Genomic DNA, 19,783 nt, shown 5'->3' on the forward strand with positions numbered 1-19,783 from the left:
TATATATAAGTATATATATATATATATATATATATATATATATATATATATATATATATATATATATATATATATATATATATATATATATATATATATATATATATATATATATATATATGCTTATACATATATATATATATATATATATACTTATATATATATATATATATTTTTTATGTAGGTAGTAGGTTGGTAGACAGCAACCACCCAGGGAGGTACTACCGTCCTGCCAAGTGAGTGTAAAACGAAGCCTGTGATTGTTTTACATGATGGTAGGATTGCTGATGTCTTTTGTCTGTCTCATAAATATGCAAGATTACAGGCATGTCTTGCTACTTCTACTTACACTTAGGTCACACTACACATACATGTACACATTTATTTATACACACTCATCTGAGTTTTCTTTGATTTTATCTTAATAGTTCTTGGTCTTATTAATTTTCCTTTTATATCCATGGGGAAGTGGAATAAGAATCTTTCCTCCGTAAGCCATGCGTGTTGTAAAAGTCAACTAAAATGCCGGGAACAATGGGCTAGTAACCCCTTTTCCTGTAAAGATTACTAAAAAGAATAAGAAGAAGAAAATTGTCAAAGTGGGAAGTCTGAATGTGCGTGGATGTTGTGCAGATGATAAGAAAGAGATGATTGTGGATGTTATGAATGAGAAGAAGCTGGATGTCCTGGCTTTAAGTGAAACAAAGCTGAAGGGGGTGGGAGAGTTTCAGTGGAGAGGAATAAATGGGATTAGGTCAGGGGTTTCAAATAGAGTTAGAGCTAAAGAAGGAGTAGCAATAATGTTGAAGGATAAGCTATGGCAGGAAAAGAGGGACTATAAATGTATTAATTCAAGGATTATGTGGAGTAAAATAAAGATTGGATGTGAAAAGTGGGTTATAATAAGCGTGTATGCACCTGGAGAAGAGAGAAGTGTAGAGGAGAGAGAGAGATTTTGGGAAATGTTGAGTGAATGCGTGGGGAGTTTTGAATCAAGTGTGAGAGTAATGGTGGTTGGGGATTTTAATGCTAAAGTGGGTAAAAATGTTATGGAGGGAGTAGTAGGTAAATTTGGGGTGCCAGGGGTAAATGTAAATGGGGAGCCTTTAATTGAGCTATGTGTAGAAAGAAATTTGGTAATAAGTAATACATATTTTATGAAAAAGAGGATAAATAAATATACAAGGTATGATGTAGCACGTAATGAAAGTAGTTTATTAGATTATGTATTGGTGGATAAAAGGTTGATGGGTAGGCTCCAGGATGTACATGTTTATAGAGGGGCAACTGATATATCGGATCATTATTTAGTTGTAGCTACAGTTAGAGTAAGAGGTAGATGGGAAAAGAGGAAGGTGGCAACAACAAGTAAGAGGGAGGTGAAAGTGTATAAACTAAGGGAGGAGGAAGTTCGGGTGAGATATAAGCGACTATTGGCAGAAAGGTGGGCTAGTGCAAAGATGAGTAGTGGGGGGGTTGAAGAGGGTTGGAATAGTTTTAAAAATGCAGTATTAGAATGTGGGGCAGAAGTTTGTGGTTATAGGAGGGTGGGGGCAGGAGGAAAGAGGAGTGATTGGTGGAATGATGAAGTAAAGGGTGTGATAAAAGAGAAAAAGGTAGCTTATGAGAGGTTTTTACAAAGCAGAAGTGTTATAAGAAGAGCAGAGTATATGGAGAGTAAAAGAAAGGTAAAGAGAGTGGTGAGAGAGTGCAAAAGGAGAGCAGATGATAGAGTGGGAGAGGCACTGTCAAGAAATTTTAATGAAAATAAGAAAAAATTTTGGAGTGAGTTAAACAAGTTAAGAAAGCCTAGGGAAAATATGGATTTGTCAGTTAAAAACAGAGTAGGGGAGTTAGTAGATGGGGAGATGGAGGTATTGGGAAGATGGCGAGAATATTTTGAGGAACTTTTAAATGTTAAGGAAGAAACAGAGGCAGTAATTTCATGCACTGGTCAGGGAGGTATACCATCTTTTAGGAGTGAAGAAGAGCAGAATGTAAGTGTGGGGGAGGTACGTGAGGCATTACGTAAAATGAAAGGGGGTAAAGCAGCTGGAACTGATGGGATCATGACAGAAATGTTAAAAGCAGGGGGGGATATAGTGTTGGAGTGGTTGGTACTTTTGTTTAATAAATGTATGAAAGAGGGGAAGGTACCTAGGGATTGGCAGAGAGCATGTATAGTCCCTTTATATAAAGGGAAAGGGGACAAAAGAGACTGTAAAAATTATAGAGGAATAAGCTTACTGAGTATACCAGGAAAAGTGTACGGTAGGGTTATAATTGAAAGAATTAGAGGTAAGACAGAATGTAGGATTGCGGATGAGCAAGGAGGTTTTAGAGTGGGTAGGGGATGTGTAGATCAGGTGTTTACATTGAAGCATATATGTGAACAGTATTTAGATAAAGATAGGGAAGTTTTTATTGCATTTATGGATTTAGAAAAGGCATATGATAGAGTGGATAGAGGAGCAATGTGGCAGATGTTGCAAGTATATGGAATAGGTGGTAAGTTATTAAATGCTGTAAAGAGTTTTTATGAGGATAGTGAGGCTCAGGTTAGGGTGTGTAGAAGAGAGGGAGACTACTTCCCGGTAAAAGTAGGTCTTAGACAGGGATGTGTAATGTCACCATGGTTGTTTAATATATTTATAGATGGGGTTGTAAAGGAAGTAAATGCTAGGGTGTTTGGGAGAGGGGTGGGATTAAATTATGGGGAATCAAATTCAAAATGGGAATTGACACAGTTACTTTTTGCTGATGATACTGTGCTTATGGGAGATTCTAAAGAAAAATTGCAAAGGTTAGTGGATGAGTTTGGGAATGTGTGTAAAGGTAGAAAGTTGAAAGTGAACATAGAAAAGAGTAAGGTGATGAGGGTGTCAAATGATTTAGATAAAGAAAAATTGGATATCAAATTGGGGAGGAGGAGTATGGAAGAAGTGAATGTTTTCAGATACTTGGGAGTTGACGTGTCGGCGGATGGATTTATGAAGGATGAGGTTAATCATAGAATTGATGAGGGAAAAAAGGTGAGTGGTGCGTTGAGGTATATGTGGAGTCAAAAAACGTTATCTATGGAGGCAAAGAAGGGAATGTATGAAAGTATAGTAGTACCAACACTCTTATATGGGTGTGAAGCTTGGGTGGTAAATGCAGCAGCGAGGAGACGGTTGGAGGCAGCGGAGATGTCCTGTTTAAGGGCAATGTGTGGTGTAAATATTATGCAGAAAATTCGGAGTGTGGAAATTAGGAGAAGGTGTGGAGTTAATAAAAGTATTAGTCAGAGGGCAGAAGAGGGGTTGTTGAGGTGGTTTGGTCATTTAGAGAGAATGGATCACAGTAGAATGACATGGAAAGCATATAAATCTATAGGGGAAGGAAGGCGGGGTAGGGGTCGTCCTCGAAAGGGTTGGAGAGAGGGGGTAAAGGAGGTTTTGTGGGTAAGGGGCTTGGACTTCCAGCAAGCGTGCGTGAGCGTGTTAGATAGGAGTGAATGGAGACGAATGGTACTTGGGACCTGACGATCTGTTGGAGTGTGAGCAGGGTAATATTTAGTGAAGGGATTCAGGGAAACCGGTTATTTTCATATAGTCGGACTTGAGTCCTGGAAATGGGAAGTACAATGCCTGCACTTTAAAGGAGGGGTTTGGGATATTGGCAGTTTGGAGGGATATATTGTGTATCTTTATATGTTTATGCTTCTAGACTGTTGTATTCTGAGCACCTCTGCAAAAACAGTGATAATGTGCGAGTGTGGTGAAAGTGTTGAATGATGATGAAAGTATTTTCTTTTTGGGGATTTTCTTTCTTTTTTGGGTCACCCTGCCTCGGTGGGAGACGGCCGACTTGTTGAAAAAAAAAAAAAAAAAAAAAAAATATATATATATATATATATATATATATATATATATATATATATATATATATATATATATATATATATATATGTATAAGCATATATATATATATATATATATGCTTATACATGCTAATACATGCAAGTGTAATGTGACCTAAGTGTAAGTAGAACTAGCATGACGTATCTGAAATCTTGCATGTTTATGAGACAGAAAAAAGACACCAGCAATCCTACCATCATGTATAACAATTACAGGCTTCTGTTTTACACTCACATGGTAGGACGGTAGTATCTCCCTGGGCGGTTGCTGTCTACCAACCTACTGCCAACCTGAGTCATGTGTATATAAAGAGGTATGACTGATATTTGATCAGTACCAAAAAATTCTCTAGCTCACAGTGCTACAGTGTTCTGCCGAAGCTCTACGATACTCATAACAATAACAGATATCATTTATAGGAAACAGTCATGATACACCAGCACTATATTTGTGTCCTTTTGTGGTCTGCTCATGAGCACAAACTTAGTGCAAGATTGTCAGTGTGGAGAGGAAGAGGCCAGCTCTAAGTTCTCCACTGTCTCAAGCATACACTTCCCATGATTATAATAATAATAATAATGATAATAATAATAATAACAATTCAACAACCGGCTGTATCTCACCGAGGCAGGGTGACCTAAAACGAAAAACAAAAGTTTTTCTTTTTAAATTTAGTAATGTATACAGGAGAAGGAGTTATTAGCCCTTTTCTCCCAGTATTTTAGTCACCTCTTACAACATGCATGACTTACAGAGGAAGAATTCTCTACCACTTAATAATAATAATACTGTGTCAACTTGCTTTCAGCTTGAGAACCTATACTGAGTGACAGTTCTTTCCTGTTTCCACCTCTTGGTGGAGCCAGAAGACTATAACTATAATTATTGGCTGGTTTTGTTTTAGCACGATCGTGTTGAAAATTAGAGTTTTGGGGATTTGGTATTACTGGGCTTCCAGGAACGTAACTCATTTGTTGGAAATATTGTGGTCCCGTGAGAGATTTTATTGCCATATTACTAGACCTAAGGTTAGCACATTATAATTTTTTTTTTTTTCAACAAGTTGGCCGTCTCCCACCGAGGCAGGGTGACCCAAAAAAAGAAAGAAAATCCCCAAAAAGAAAATACTTTCATCATCATTCAACACTTTCACCACACTCACACATTATCACTGTTTTTGCAGAGGTGCTCAGAATACAACAGTTCAGAAGCATATACGTATAAAGATACACAACATATCCCTCCAAACTGCTAATATCCCAAACCCCTCCTTTAAAGTGCAGGCATTGTACTTCCCATTTCCAGGACTCTAAGTCCGACTATATGAAAATAAAATATTATAAAATTATTGTGTCATATTATAAATAGTATACAATGCTGATATGTTGATGAGTATGCCATTAGGTATCTTCATTGTGCCTACAGCGCAGGAGAGCTGATGTGCTGTTGGAGTGTGAGCATGGTAATATTTTATGAAGGGATTCATAGAAGCTGAGGTGGGAAGTACAATGCTTTCACTTTAAAGGAGAGGTTTGGGATATTGGCTGTTTAGAGTAACATCTGTATCATAGTAAATGAGCACCTTTAGCAAGATAGTGATAGAGTGATGATGAAAGTGTTTCTTTTTAGGTCACCCTGCCTTGGTGGGAGATGGCTGGCATGTTAGAAAAAATTGCATGTGTCTTACTCGTCAGATTGGTGGTGCATTCCCATTTTAAATTGTTATAGAAATTATTATAGCAGACATTTTCCATTATAATACCGTATTTGTTCAATTTTTGTTCAGAAAATTCCCAATAGGATCACCCATAATATATTTTATGATTTTTATTACAATTTACTTAAGAAAGCATTAACTCATAGCTCTAAAATTTTGTACTCTTTATTTGCAAAATAGCAAATATGCCCAGGAAGATGAGTACAGTGGACCCCTGGTATTCGATATTAATTCGTCCATGAGAGCTCATCGAATACCGATAATATCGAGAACCGAATAAATTTTCCTCATAAGAAATAATGGAAATCAAATTAATCCGTGCAAGACACCCAAAAGTATGAAAAAAAAAAATTTTCTACATGAAATATTAAGTTTAATGCAATAGAATAATTACAATAACAATAAAATAATTGACACTTACCTTTAATGAAGATCTGGTGATGATTGATGGGATGGGAGGAGGGGAGAGATGTTAGTGTTTAGAAGGGGAATCCCCTTCCATTAGGACTTGAGGTAGCAAGTCCTTTTCCGGGATTACTTCCCTTCTTCTTTTAATGCCACTAGGACCAGCTTGAGAGTCACTGGACCTCTGTCACACAACAAATCTGTCCATAGAGCTCTGTACCTCCCGTTCCTTTACGATTTGTCTAAAATGGGCCACAACATTGTCATTGTAAAAGTCACCAGCAAGGCTTGCAATAGCTGTGTTAGGGTGATTTTCATCCATAAAGGTTTGCACTTCAACCCACTGTGCACACATTTCCTTAATTTTTGAAGTAGGCACAATGGAGTCCACAACTGGCATAGGCTTCTCAGGGTTAGCCCCAAACCCTTCAAAATCTTTCTTAATTTCCATACTAATTCTCACCCTTTTTACCACAGGGTTGGCACTAGAAGCTTTTTTGGGGCCCATGGTGACTTATTTTGCAGAAACAAGCACCAAACACAGTGATAATATGGATAATATGGAATGTACCGAATGTATCCTTAGATGCGCGCACACTGGCTGGCTTGTAAACACTGGCACACACGGGGCAGTTCAGGCCACACGTGGACAGGTATCGTACGAATCGTATCAAATACCGGGTTTTCAATTGAATACTGAGGAAATTTTTTTGCGATATAATGCATCGAATACCGGATTTATCAAATACCGATGCCATCGAATACCGGGGTCCACTGTATTTAGTGGACTAATGTGGATGGTAACTAACTGGTGTGGCCTTCATTGATATTTTATTAATGTGTATGAAGAACAGTCACTTCTTAGAAGTTTAGAAGCCTCACCCTAACTGTCAACTTAAACAAAATTAAGAAAGAACGAAAAGGTACAATACTGTGACTGACTGGAACAATACACAAATAACCCAGGCATAGGCGAGAGAAACTTATGATGATGTTTCTGTCTGACTCTGACCATTAACTAGACTCAGATTAGTTAATATATTAGGTTCAAGTCAGACCAAAATGTCACAAATTTCTTTTTCGTATGTGCGGGTTATTTGTGTACATACAAAATACATAATTGAATGCATTAGTATAGATATAATATTATCTCTCTTTTGTTTCTCAACAGCTCCTTGCCCTTCATGACAAAATTGCATTATTACATAAGGAACACAGCCAGTTAAGTGAAAAGAGAAACTCCCGGAACATCACAAATGAATTTGTGTACCGGGTCAAACTACGTGAACTACAGAATGCTTGTAAGGTAAACAGAAGTTAGATCCTTTTTGTATATTGTAAATACACAGAGGGGAGTGGAAGGGTTGTTGAGGTGGTTAGGGTATTTACAGAGGATGTATTTATACACCCAAGAGGATGTATAAATCCATCCTCCATCCACCCTTAACCATCCTTCCATCCACTCTGGATTTATATACCCAAGAGGGTCTATAAATCCAGGGTGGATGGATGGATGGTTAAGTGCCATCCCAAGGAAGACTGAAGAAAGAGAGTGAAGGAAGTTTTGATTGGTAGGAGCTTGACTCTCTGCAAGCTTGTGTGAGTGTGTTTGATTGAAATGAGATAAGTAGTTTTTATGAGGTGATACGTTGTTGGAGTGTGAACAAAGTATCATTTATGAAGGGATTCAGGAAAATCAGTTAAGTAGACTTAAGTCCTGGAGGTGGGAAGTACAATGAAGGAAGGGTGCAGATATTGCAGTTCAGAGGGTCATTTTAATTTTCAGTGTCTATTCACTTCTGGCAAGACAGCTAATAAATGAATGATGGTGAATGTTTTTCATGTGATACCTGCCTTAGTGCGAGATAATCATTGTGGCAAAATAAGAATGTTAAAATGATTTATTATTGGTTTTAATTTTCTTGTTTAAGGAATGGGATCAATTGGTGGAGCAACAGCGTGAAATAGAAGACAAGTTGCAGGAGCTGGAGGCATCGTCTCCAAGTGATGTTTACCTCTCCTCCAGGGATAGACAGATTCTGGACTGGCATTTTGCTAATCTTGAGTTTGCTAATGCCACTCCTCTCAATAACCTATCACTCAAACATTGGGACCAAGATGATGATTTTGAATTTTCAGGCAGCCACCTCACAGGTATTGTGACTAGTGACCTAAAAAAATATTGTTTACCTAAGTCTGTGAGAATGACAATAAACAAAATATGATGGTTCATTAATGTAAGATCTACCACACTTGAACATATGCTTCCTTTCCCTGTTACATTAAACATGCATTTAAAAATTACTACTTTTTTTAAATTTTAAAATAACTCATTAAATTTACTTCCAACTTCCAACAAGCAAACTTGCTTTTTTTTTTTTGCAAGATACAATGTGTCCTGTATGTGTCCTGTAGCTCAGTCGCTAGTGCACTCAGCTCACACACTGAGGTCCAGGGTTCGAATCTCTTCTGGTAAAGGACTGTCGCCGTGTCGCCGTGCTGCCGTGTTCTTTCGTGTTTTTCATTGCCTCTCTGGCGTACTAGAACTTTAAACAATGCCAGTGAACTTATAAGATATATCCCTCCAGCGCTTGGAACTAATCTAATGGAAAATAATATCTACCGAGTCAAAAAAGGAGAATCAGTGTAAAATAACAAAGCATAACCATACTCTCAGAGGAAAACTTTAGGCCTAGAGTACCAATGAAAATGATATTAGAACTTTTTTTTTGTCAGAGAAAAGACAGTCTCCCTGATAATAGTGTGTTATACATAGTGTTATAGTGTGTTATAGTGTGTACAACAGTGGTACCCTAGTATATGGATAATAAAAGATATGGTGAAATTTAAAACTGAAGTGTTAGGCCCAAAGGTTCATGTTGTAAACAGTTGCCAGCAGTCATCAGAACCCTCCCATGCAGGTCTGCTAGTGTACCTGACCTATAATTAGTGATTCCAGTGAGTAAAACATTACTGTTGAAATACGAAGAGGTGCAAAATCTCAAGGAAATACAAAAAGTGTACGGTTTTGTAGAAATATGATAAACAATGTATAATTGTTAGTACTTATTGTGATGGAGTGACATATACAGTGTGTGGTAAACCTGTAGTTATCAGCGGTCGCTATATACACAACGAAAATCATTATTCCTCCAGTAATCTCCATATATTGAAGCCATCAGCACCGAAATACACAAGTTATACTTTCTGTATCAAACTGAACATATACTACTCTGTTTAATTTTCTTCCAGTAGTCCTTTTCATGAGTTAGTCCAATATCACCAGTGAGCCTAATCCAGATCTGCCTGGATCATTCAGTGACTGGATTCAAATGGATTCGTTGATAATGACATATCCTCTGACTGGTTTCACTAACTAACGGGGCTCTACCCGCCCTATCAAACACTCAAACACAAACTACAACAAATAGTTACAATACAGATACAGATCTACTGGTAATGTGCTTATTAGGAAAAAGATATACAGTGGACCCCCGGTTAACGATATTTTTTCATTCCAGAAGTATGTTCAGGTGCCAGTACTGACCGAATTTGTTCCCATAAGGAATATTGTGAAGTAGATTAGTCCATTTCAGACCCCCAAACATACACGTACAAACGCACTTACATAAATACACTTACATAATTGGTCGCATTGGAGGTGATCGTTAAGCGGGGGTCCACTGTATTGTGTATTTTTATACGTATATACTTCTAAACTGTTGTATTCTGGGCACCTCTGTAAAAAACAGTGATTATGTGTGAGTGAGGTGAAAGTGTTGAATGATGATGAAAGTATTTTCTTTTTGGGTCACCCTGCCTCGGTGGGAGACGGCCGACTTGTTGGAAAAAAAAAAAAAAATTGATAACTGTCTGCATCTGCCCCAGGAAGTACTACCATCCTGCCAAGCGAGTGTAAAACGGAAGCCTGTAGTTGTTTTACATGATGGTAGGATTGCTGGTGTCTCTTTTCTGTCTCATAAACACACAAGATATCAGGTACGTCTTGCTACTTCTACTTACACTTAGGTCACACTACACATGCATGTATAAGTATAGGCATACACACTCATCTGGGTTTTCTTTTATTTTCTTAATTGTTCTTGTTCTCCTTTATTTCCTGTTACCTCCAGTGGGAAGTGGAAAAGAATTATTCCTCTGTTAGCCATGCGTGGATTAAGAGGCGACTAAAATGCCAGAAGCAAGGGGCTTGTAACCCCTTCTGTATAAATTATTAAATTTAAAAAGAAAAATTTTGTTTTTCTTTTTAGGTCACCCAGTCTCAGTGGAATACGGCTGGTGTGTTGAAAGAAAGATTTATAAGTGTACAGTGAACCCCCGGTTAACGATATTTTTTCATTCCAGAAGTATGTTCAGGTGCCAGTACTGACCGAATTTGTTCCCATAAGGAATATTGTGAAGTAGATTAGTCCATTTCAGACCCCCAAACATACACGTACAAACGCACTTACATAAATACACTTACATAATTGGTCGCATTGGGAGGTGATCGTTAAGCGGGGGTCCACTGTATAACTAATCTTTTTAAATAAAAGTTCCTATTTCTTACCCCCTTTTTGATAAACTAGGATAATTTTGTTTTTTTACAGTTCGAAATGGATATTCCTGTGTGCCTGTAGGCCTAAGTGAAGGCCTAGATATTCGACTGAATATGGCTGTGCGCAAAATCATGTATTCAAATTCTGGGGCTGAAGTAACAGTTTCCAATGCACGTAACCACTCCAACCCTGCTACCCTCAAGGGTAAGTTCAGTGTTCCCTCTCAAAGTTTTTGTAACAATTACAGATACTTTGTAGAGGGTACCGGAATCATTGTACTCTGTGCCCTGGTAGTTAATCAGGTTTTTCTGTTGATGGCCTGATTAATCAGGCTTTTACTGGTTTCAGACAGGATCCCTTGATGCTGGTGAAGACCTAGATCCAAGGAATTTGAGCTATCCTTCCCTTTCTTGGATTAAACCTGATTACCTTTATGACTCACGAAATCGTAATGACACGATTGCAAACAAACCATACCTCGGGCGGGATTTGAACCCGTGGTCAGAGAGTCTCAAAACTCCAGACCGTCATGTTAGCCACTGGGCCAGCTTGCTTCAATAAGATTCGTCCAACTAGGTATATTTCTACACCATAGGAAGGTTAGCATAGGCACCACTGTGTCCACAAATGCAAGTTTTTACAGAGGAATCTCCCGCTAGCATGGCTGTGACGAACTCTAGCTCAAGTCCCCTCAAAGCCGTCAACATGACTCACAAAATCGTAATGACATGATTGCAAACAAACCATACCACGGGCAGGATTTGAACCCACGGTCAGAGAGTCTCTAAACTCCAGACCGTCGCGTTAGCCACTGGGCCAGCTAGCTTCAATAAGATTCGTCCAACTAGGTGTATTTCTACACCTAGTTGGACACAGTGGTGCCTATGCTAACCTTCCTATGGTGTAGAAATACACCTAGTTGGACGAATCTTATTGAAGCTAGCTGGCCCAGTGGCTAACGCGACGGTCTGGAGTTTTGAGACTCCCTGACCGCGGGTTCAAATCCCACCCGTGGTATGGTCTGATTACCTTTCATTCCCCAGGTAGTGTTTAACCCCTGAAAGCGTTTCTTCTTTTTCGGGTCACTTGGCCTCAGTGGGAAACAGCCAATGTGTTAAAAAAAAAAGATTTAGAAGTGCATTGCTAAATAGCTTACGTTTATAACACTGAGTGTAATGAAGTGGTTCTGGCATTTAGATAGGATGGAACAGAATAAAACTATGAAAAGAGCATGTAAATCTGGGGTGAAAGGAAGGAAAGAAGGAAGGGTAAGAGGTTTTGAATGCTAGAGGCTTGAGCATCCAACAGGCTTGTGTATGTGGAGACAAGCCGTTATTATGACTTGACATGCTGTTGGAGTGAGAGCAAGTGAGCAAGGTAACATCTATGAAGGAATTCAGGGAAACCGTTTAGCTGGACTTGCAGTTCCTGCACTCTGAAGGAAGGGTGAGATATTGTATTTCACTCTCCAGTACTATTTAACCCTTTGACTGTCGAAGGGCCAAATCCTGAAGTTGCTTCTGGTGTCGCAAAATATTCGAAAAAAAAAAAAATTATTTTTTCTTATGAAATGATAGAGAATCTTTTCCCGATTGTAAAGACACCAAAAAAACGAAATTTGATGGAAAATGACGGAATTACGCTCTCGCGAAGTTAGCGACGATATTTAAAAATCGGCAATTTCGCCCACTTTGAGCCCTATTTTCGGCTAATTCCGTTATTCCAGTCAACCAAACTCATAACTATTTCTTCAGAACTCTATTTTTTCTATCGATTGAGTACAAAGAAACTGCCCATTTACCGATTTCAACTACAATAACATGGTCAGAAATTTGCAATTTGGCCAATTTCACGAAAAATTAAAAAATACGACAATTTCAAAATAAGGTCCAGAATGAACAATGCAGACATTCCTGGCTCTAAAATAACATTTTCTTTGTTCATCAGTCATGTCTCCAGGTCCCTGTGATATTACTCTTGCTTTTTATTTTGAAATTTTATTCAAACAAAAAATAGAAGATTTACTGTTATGCAGACTACTGCAATACTGTAATAATTGTAAAAAATTACATCAACCCATTCATGACTGCGTATTAGAATGGCTATTTGGACATTTATTGGACAATGACATCATTTGTTCACTTTTGAACATCGGCAAAATCAAACATTTCCTGTACTTTGTGCTCCATTTCCAGGTTCTTTTTATAGTAAAATTAATCAAAATCACCTCCATTTCTATAATATAGGTTCCATTCTATCAAATGAGACCAAGAAAACGAGAATACAACCACAAATACTATACGAAAATAGACCACAAAGTCGGCATTTAATTAAAAAAACGGTCGGAGTTTTTTTTTCTCATTATACTACGTGCTGCATTTTTATGTGGTGCACACTGACCACACAGACCCATTCTCTCACATGTGGGCCTACTAGCTTTCTCCTGCCTGATTTGAAGCCGCTAGAATTTATGAGTATATATACGTCAAACACGGTACCTCGCAAACGTATATATACGGCCGCGACAGTCAAAGGGTTAAGAGTTGAATATTTTTTAGTAAATATAATAATAGCAAAACAGTCTACTATGCATTGTTTGTTCAGATTGTAATTGTTATGGAATTTCTGCCGTTAATTTCTTTTTCCTGCATTATGTATCAAAAGTAGTTGTAGCTGTGACACATAATGTAGTAATAGTTGTAGCTAATAATAATAGCTGTAGATATGATTCTGGAATTGTTGTTTTTGTTGTTGTTTTTCAAGGAACTTTTCAATTCCTGCCCAGATCTGGGCAGGAATTGAAAAGAAAACAAAGGTTCCTCCAGTAGCAGAAATGGGTACAATATGTTCCCATTTAGGTCAGGTGGTTTAAACCCTGACAGAGCCAAATACCTACACTGCCACCACCACTGCTGCCTCAGCAGAGAGCCACCAGCAACAACAGCCTAGTTGACCATGCAAGCACCAGATAAGCCTGGCCCATGGCTGGGCTTCAGGTGTAGAAAAACTCTTGGTACTTATCAAAGGTATATATCACTGCCGCAACCACTACCACATTCAGTAACAACGAGCTTTTTCAAGGTCTTGAAAGAGCTGATGTATGGTACACTGACCAATTACCCTGTGGGTTTTGTATGATAACAAACATCCTAGGAAGAAAATAGGGTAAATTTGTCAGCGATGCTCAGGGTAGGGATAAAGTGAGGCTTACTTATCTGCACTCCAGCAAGGCCAGCACTGAAGTCTGATCCTGGGGTTGGACGGAGAGAGAGACACTCATGCTGCCTCCATTATAAGGGTAAAGGTCAGTCCTAGAAATATTAATATCTACCATGCAGTGAGGCAGTCTTCAAGAGTATTAATCCTCCTCCCTCCTCCTCCTCCCTCCTCCTCCTCCCTCCTCCTCCTCCCTCCTCCTCCTCCCTCCTCCTCCTCCCTCCTCCACCTCCCTCCTCCTCCTCCCTCCTCCTCCTCCTCCTCCTCCTCCTCCTCCCTCCTCCTCCTCCTCCTCCCTCCTCCCTCCTCCTCCTCCCCTCCCTCCTCCTCCTCCTCCTCCTCCTCCTCCTCCTCCTCATCCTCCTCCTCCTCCCCTCCTCCTCCTCCCTCCTCCTCCTCCTCCCTCCTCCTCCTCCTCCCTCCTCCTCCTCCTCCCTCCCTCCTCCCTCCTCCTCCTCCTCCCCTCCTTCCTCCTCCTCCTTCCTCCTCCTTCCTCCTTCCTCCTCCTCCTTCCTCCTCCATTCCTCCTCCTTCCTCCTCCTTCCTCCTCCTTCCTCCTCCTTCCTCCTCCTTCCTCCTCCTTCCTCCTTCCTCCTTCCTCCTCCTCCTTCCTCCTCCTTCCTCCTCCTTCCTCCTCCTTCCTCCTCCCTCCTCCTCCCTCCTTCCTCCTTCCTCCTCCTTCCTCCTCCTTCCTCCTCCTCCTCCTCCTCCTCCTCCTCCTTCTCCTCCTCCTCCTCCTCCTCCTCCTCCTCCACCTCCTCCTCCTCCTCCTCCTCCTCCTCATCCTTCCTCCTCCTCCTCCTCCCTCCTCCTCCTTCCTCCTCCTCCTCCTTCCTCCTCCTTCCTCCTCCTTCCTCTTCCTTCCTCCTCATTCTCCTCTTCGTCCTCCTCCTCCTCCTCCTCCTCTTCCTCCTCCTTCCTCTTCCTCCTCCTTCCTCCTCCTCCCCTCCTCTCTCTTCCTTCTCCTCTCTTTTTCTCCTCCCTTCTCCTCCTCCTCCTCCTCCGTCCTCCTCCTCCTCCTCCTCCTCCTCCTCCTTCCTCCTCCTCCTTCCTCCTCCTCCTCCTCCTCCCTCCTCCTCCTCCTCCTCCTCCTCCTCCTCCTCCTCCTCCTCCTCCTTCCTCCTTCCTCCTTCCTCCTCCTCCTTCCTCCTCCTTCCTCCTCCTTCCTTCTCCTCCTCCTCCTTCCTCCCTCCTCCTTCCTCCTTCTTCCTCCTTCCTCCTCCTTCCTCCTTCCTCCTTCCTTCCTCCTCCTTCCTCCCTCCTTCCTCCTCCTCCTCCTCCTCCTCCTTCCTCCTTCCTTCCTTCCTCCTCCTCCTCCTCCTCCTTCCCCCTCCTTCCTCCTCCTCCCTCCTCCTCCTCCTCCTCCTCCTTCCTCCTCCTCCTCCCTCCTTCCTCCTCCTCCTCCTCCTTCTTCCTCCTCCTCCTCCTCCTTCTCCTCATTCTTCTCCTCCTCCTTCTCCTCTTCCTCATCCTCCTCCTCCTCGTTCTCCTCCTCCTCCTCCTCCTCCTCCTCCTCCTCCTTCTTCTTCTTCTTCTTCTTCTTCTTCTTCTTCTTCTTCTTCTTCTTCTTCTTCTTCTTCTTCTTCTTCTTCTTCTTCTTTTATTCTTCTTTAAAATATTTTATGCTTATGATCATAACATCTCTTAAGTTAATAAATAACAAAAAGGCACAATACCGTGACTGGAACGATACACAAATAACCCGCACATAAAAGACAGAAGCTTACGACGACGTTTCGGTCCGACTTGGACCATTGACAAAGTCACACTAACAGAGGAGGAGCAGGACGGCTATATATAGGCAGGAAGAGGTGGAGGTAGTAGTAGTGGTAGTAGTAGTAGTAGTAGTAGTACAAGAATTGTATGTAATACCGACAGGATGAAATGACACATGCACAACACCCGGGCATCCCCACCGTAGACGTTTCGCCATCCAGCCAGCCACTGGATGGCGAAACGTCCACAACAAAGACAACCAGACGCCGCACATGTGTCTAATTTCATCAGTAGTTGTAGTAGAAGAAGAAGAGGTAGTAGTAGTGGTAGGGTAGAAGTGGGAAATAAGGAAGACGAGCCAGTCAAATACAAAGGAAGGGGAGCACTGCAAGAGAGCTAGAAACCCACAGAGGGAGAGCAAGCGCACCGAGGTGCGTGAAAGGGGAAGTGGTGAAATAAAATAAAGAAGGAACAGAAACACGAGACAGGAGAGAGAAAGACAACCCAGAGGAGAAAAGGAGAGAGGAAAGGGGAAGAGGAAGAAGAAAAAGAAGAAGAAAAAAAAAAAAAAAAAAATGAGGATTCAGGTTAAGTCACGGGTGTTCTGAAGTTTGGAGCATTTTACAATGTAGTGGGAGAGGAAGGCATCTACAGAGACGAAGCCAGGGCTAAGGTTCATACAAGGAAAGTTGTGTATAAGAGAAGATTCAACTAAACGGCGACTGTTCGAGTTGGAAGTAGGGAAGACAGTTTTAGCAGAAGACCAGTCAATAGGATGGCTATGATCTCTGACGTGACAGAAAAGAGCATTGTTAGTGTCGGCAAGCCTAACACTATTTTTGTGCTCCCTAAGTCTGTCAGAAAGAGATCGACCAGTTTCTCCAAAGTATTGAAGAGGACAGGAGGAGCAAGAAATAGAGTAGACACCAGGAACATCTGTAGAGGGAGGAGAGGTATGAACGAGATTAGTGCGAAGAGTGTTAGTCTGGCGGAAGGTAAGCTTGATGTCTAAGGGACGGAGAGAATTGTTGAGATTAGAAAGACCGGAAATGTAGGGAAGGCAGAGGATAGAAGAGTTCCCATGAGTAGAGAGTTTGGGAGAGAAGAAATTGCGTTTAGCACGTGAGAGGGCAGAGTCTATGAAATGGGAAGGGTAGCCAAGACGGGGAGAACGAATTATAAAGAGTGGAAATTTCTGCTGGAAGGAACTGAGGATCACAGATGCGGAGGGCACGGAGAAAGAGGGAGATAAGAACACTTCTCTTGACAGGGGAAGCATGATAGGAAAAGTAGTGAATGTACATGCCACTGTGCATAGGTTTACGGTAAACGGAAAAGGAAAAACCTGTATCTGAGCGGTGGACATGGACATCAAGGAAAGGAAGTAAGGAATTAGATTCCCATTCAGCTTTAAACTTGATGGAAGGGGCAAGATTGTTAAGAGCTTCAAGAAAAGGTTGGAAGAGACTGGAGTCATGAGGCCACAGAGCAAAGATGTCATCCACATAGCGGAGCCAGAGTGAAGGTTGCACATCGAGGGTAGGAAGAAGAACAGTCTCGAAGTATTCCATGTAAAGATTAGCAAGGACAGGAGAGAGAGGAGAGCCCATAGGGACACCGAAGGTTTGGGAATAATATTTCCCTTGGAAGGAAAAGGAGTTAGAGTCCACACAGAGGCGGATCAGATCAAGAAAGACATCAGTGGGGATAGGGAGATGAAGAAACCCTTCATGGGCCTTCTCTCTAAGGAAATCAAGGACATCATCAAGAGGGACATTGGTGAAGAGGGACTCAACGTCAAGACTAAGCATCTTACAGGTTGGGAGAGAGCGAACCCGTTCAATGAAGTCTTGAGAGTGACGGAGGTGGGCAGGAGAAAAAGTACCAAGAAAGGGAGTGAGGGTTTTGGCCAGCCAAGAAGCAAGAGAATAAGAGACAGAACCTCTAGAGGATATGATAGGACGAAGAGGAATATCAGGTTTATGAGTTTTGGGAAGGCCATAGAAATAGGGAAGAGAGGGACAGATGACACGAAACCGTTGAACAAGGTCAAAGTCAGGAGGACAGAGGTCGGAGAGAGTCCTTTTAAATAACAAAAAGGCACAATACCGTGACTGGAACGATACACAAATAACCCGCACATAAAAGACAGAAGCTTACGACGACGTTTCGGTCCGACTTGGACCATTGACAAAGTCACACTAACAGAGGAGGAGCAGAACGGCTATATATAGGCAGGAAGAGGTGGAGGTAGTAGTAGTGGTAGAAGTAGTAGTAGTAGTAGTACAAGAATTGTATATAATACCGACAGGATGAAATGACACATGCACAACACCCGGGCATCCCCACCGTAGACGTTTCGCCATCCAGCCAGCCACTGGATGGCGAAACGTCCACAACAAAGACAACCAGACGCCGCACATGTGTCTAATTTCATCAGTAGAAGTAGTAGAAGAAGAAGAGGTAGTAGTAGTGGTAGTGGTAGAAGTGGGAAATAAGGAAGACGAGCCAGTCAAATACAAAGGAAGGGGAGCACTGCAAGAGAGCTAGAAACCCACAGAGGGAGAGCAAGCGCACCGAGGTGCGTGAAAGGGGAAGTGGTGAAATAAAATAAAGAAGGAACAGAAACACGAGACAGGAGAGAGAAAGACAACCCAGAGGAGAAAAGGAGAGAGGAAAGGGGAAGAGGAAGAAGAAAAAGAAGAAGAAAAAATGAGGATTCAGGTTAAGTCACGGGTGTTCTGAAGTTTGGAGCATTTTACAATGTAGTGGGAGAGGAAGGCATCTACAGAGACGAAGCCAGGGCTAAGGTTCATACAAGGAAAGTTGTGTATAAGAGAGGATTCAACTAGACGGCGACTGTTCGAGTTGGAAGTAGGGAAGACAGTTTTAGCAGAAGACCAGTCAATAGGATGGCTATGATCTCTGACGTGACAGAAAAGAGCATTGTTAGTGTCGGCAAGCCTAACACTATTTTTGTGCTCCCTAAGTCTGTCAGAAAGAGATCGCCCAGTTTCTCCAAAGTATTGAAGAGGACAGGAGGAGCAAGAAATAGAGTAGACACCAGGAACATCTGTAGAGGGAGGAGAGGTATGAACGAGATTAGTGCGAAGAGTGTTAGTCTGGCGGAAGGTAAGCTTGATGTCTAAGGGACGGAGAGAATTGTTGAGATTAGAAAGACCGGAAATGTAGGGAAGGCAGAGGATAGAAGAGTTCCCATGAGTAGAGAGTTTGGGAGAGAAGAAATTGCGTTTAGCACGTGAGAGGGCAGAGTCTATGAAATGGGAAGGGTAGCCAAGACGGGAGAACGAATTATAAAGAGTGGAAATTTCTGCTGGAAGGAACTGAGGATCACAGATGCGGAGGGCACGGAGAAAGAGGGAGATAAGAACACTTTTCTTGACAGGGGAAGCATGATAGGAAAAGTAGTGATTGTACATGCCACTGTGCATAGGTTTACGGTAAACGGAAAAGGAAAAACCTGTATCTGAGCGGTGGACATGGACATCAAGGAAAGGAAGTAAGGAATTAGATTCCCATTCAGCTTTAAACTTAATGGAAGGGGCAAGATTGTTAAGAGCTTCAAGAAAAGGTTGGAAGAGACTGGAGTCATGAGGCCACAGAGCAAAGATGTCATCCACATAGCGGAGCCAGAGTGAAGGTTGCACATCGAGGGTAGGAAGAAGAACAGTCTCGAAGTATTCCATGTAAAGATTAGCAAGGACAGGAGAGAGAGGAGAGCCCATAGCGACACCGAAGGTTTGGGAATAATATTTCCCTTGGAAGGAAAAGGAGTTAGAGTCCACACAGAGGCGGATCAGATCAAGAAAGACATCAGTGGGGATAGGGAGATGAAGAATCCCTTCATGGGCCTTCTCTCTAAGGAAATCAAGGACATCATCAAGAGGGACATTGGTGAAGAGGGACTCAACGTCAAGACTAAGCATCTTACAGGTTGGGAGAGAGCGAACCCGTTCAATGAAGTCTTGAGAGTGACGGAGGTGGGCAGGAGAAAAAGTACCAAGAAAGGGAGTGAGGGTTTTGGCCAGCCAAGAAGCAAGAGAATAAGAGACAGAACCTCTAGAGGATATGATAGGACGAAGAGGAATATCAGGTTTATGAGTTTTGGGAAGGCCATAGAAATAGGGAAGAGAGGGACAGATGACACGAAACCGTTGAACAAGGTCAAAGTCAGGAGGACAGAGGTCGGAAAGAGTCCTTAGTTTTTTGTTGAAAGTTCTCTTGATACTTGGTACTTTTTCTCCTGC

The 19,783-nt window shown here is 41.5% G+C and overlaps 1 protein-coding gene across 2 annotated transcripts in view; it reads left to right on the plus strand.

The window, feature by feature from the left end:
* Window positions 1–19,783, plus strand: part of Su(var)3-3 (lysine-specific histone demethylase Su(var)3-3) — a 121,796-nt gene that overhangs the window by 52,364 nt on the left and 49,649 nt on the right. For both annotated transcript variants that reach the window (XM_070102259.1, XM_070102262.1), the window contains exons 9-11: window positions 7,196–7,330; window positions 7,956–8,178; window positions 10,635–10,787. In XM_070102259.1, the coding sequence (XP_069958360.1) occupies window positions 7,196–7,330; window positions 7,956–8,178; window positions 10,635–10,787 (511 nt within the window). The remainder of the gene's footprint in view (window positions 1–7,195; window positions 7,331–7,955; window positions 8,179–10,634; window positions 10,788–19,783) is intronic.

Source organism: Cherax quadricarinatus, chromosome 81, assembly GCF_038502225.1.
Source record: "Cherax quadricarinatus isolate ZL_2023a chromosome 81, ASM3850222v1, whole genome shotgun sequence".
In the NCBI taxonomy this organism is placed as follows: Eukaryota; Metazoa; Arthropoda; class Malacostraca; order Decapoda; family Parastacidae; genus Cherax; species Cherax quadricarinatus.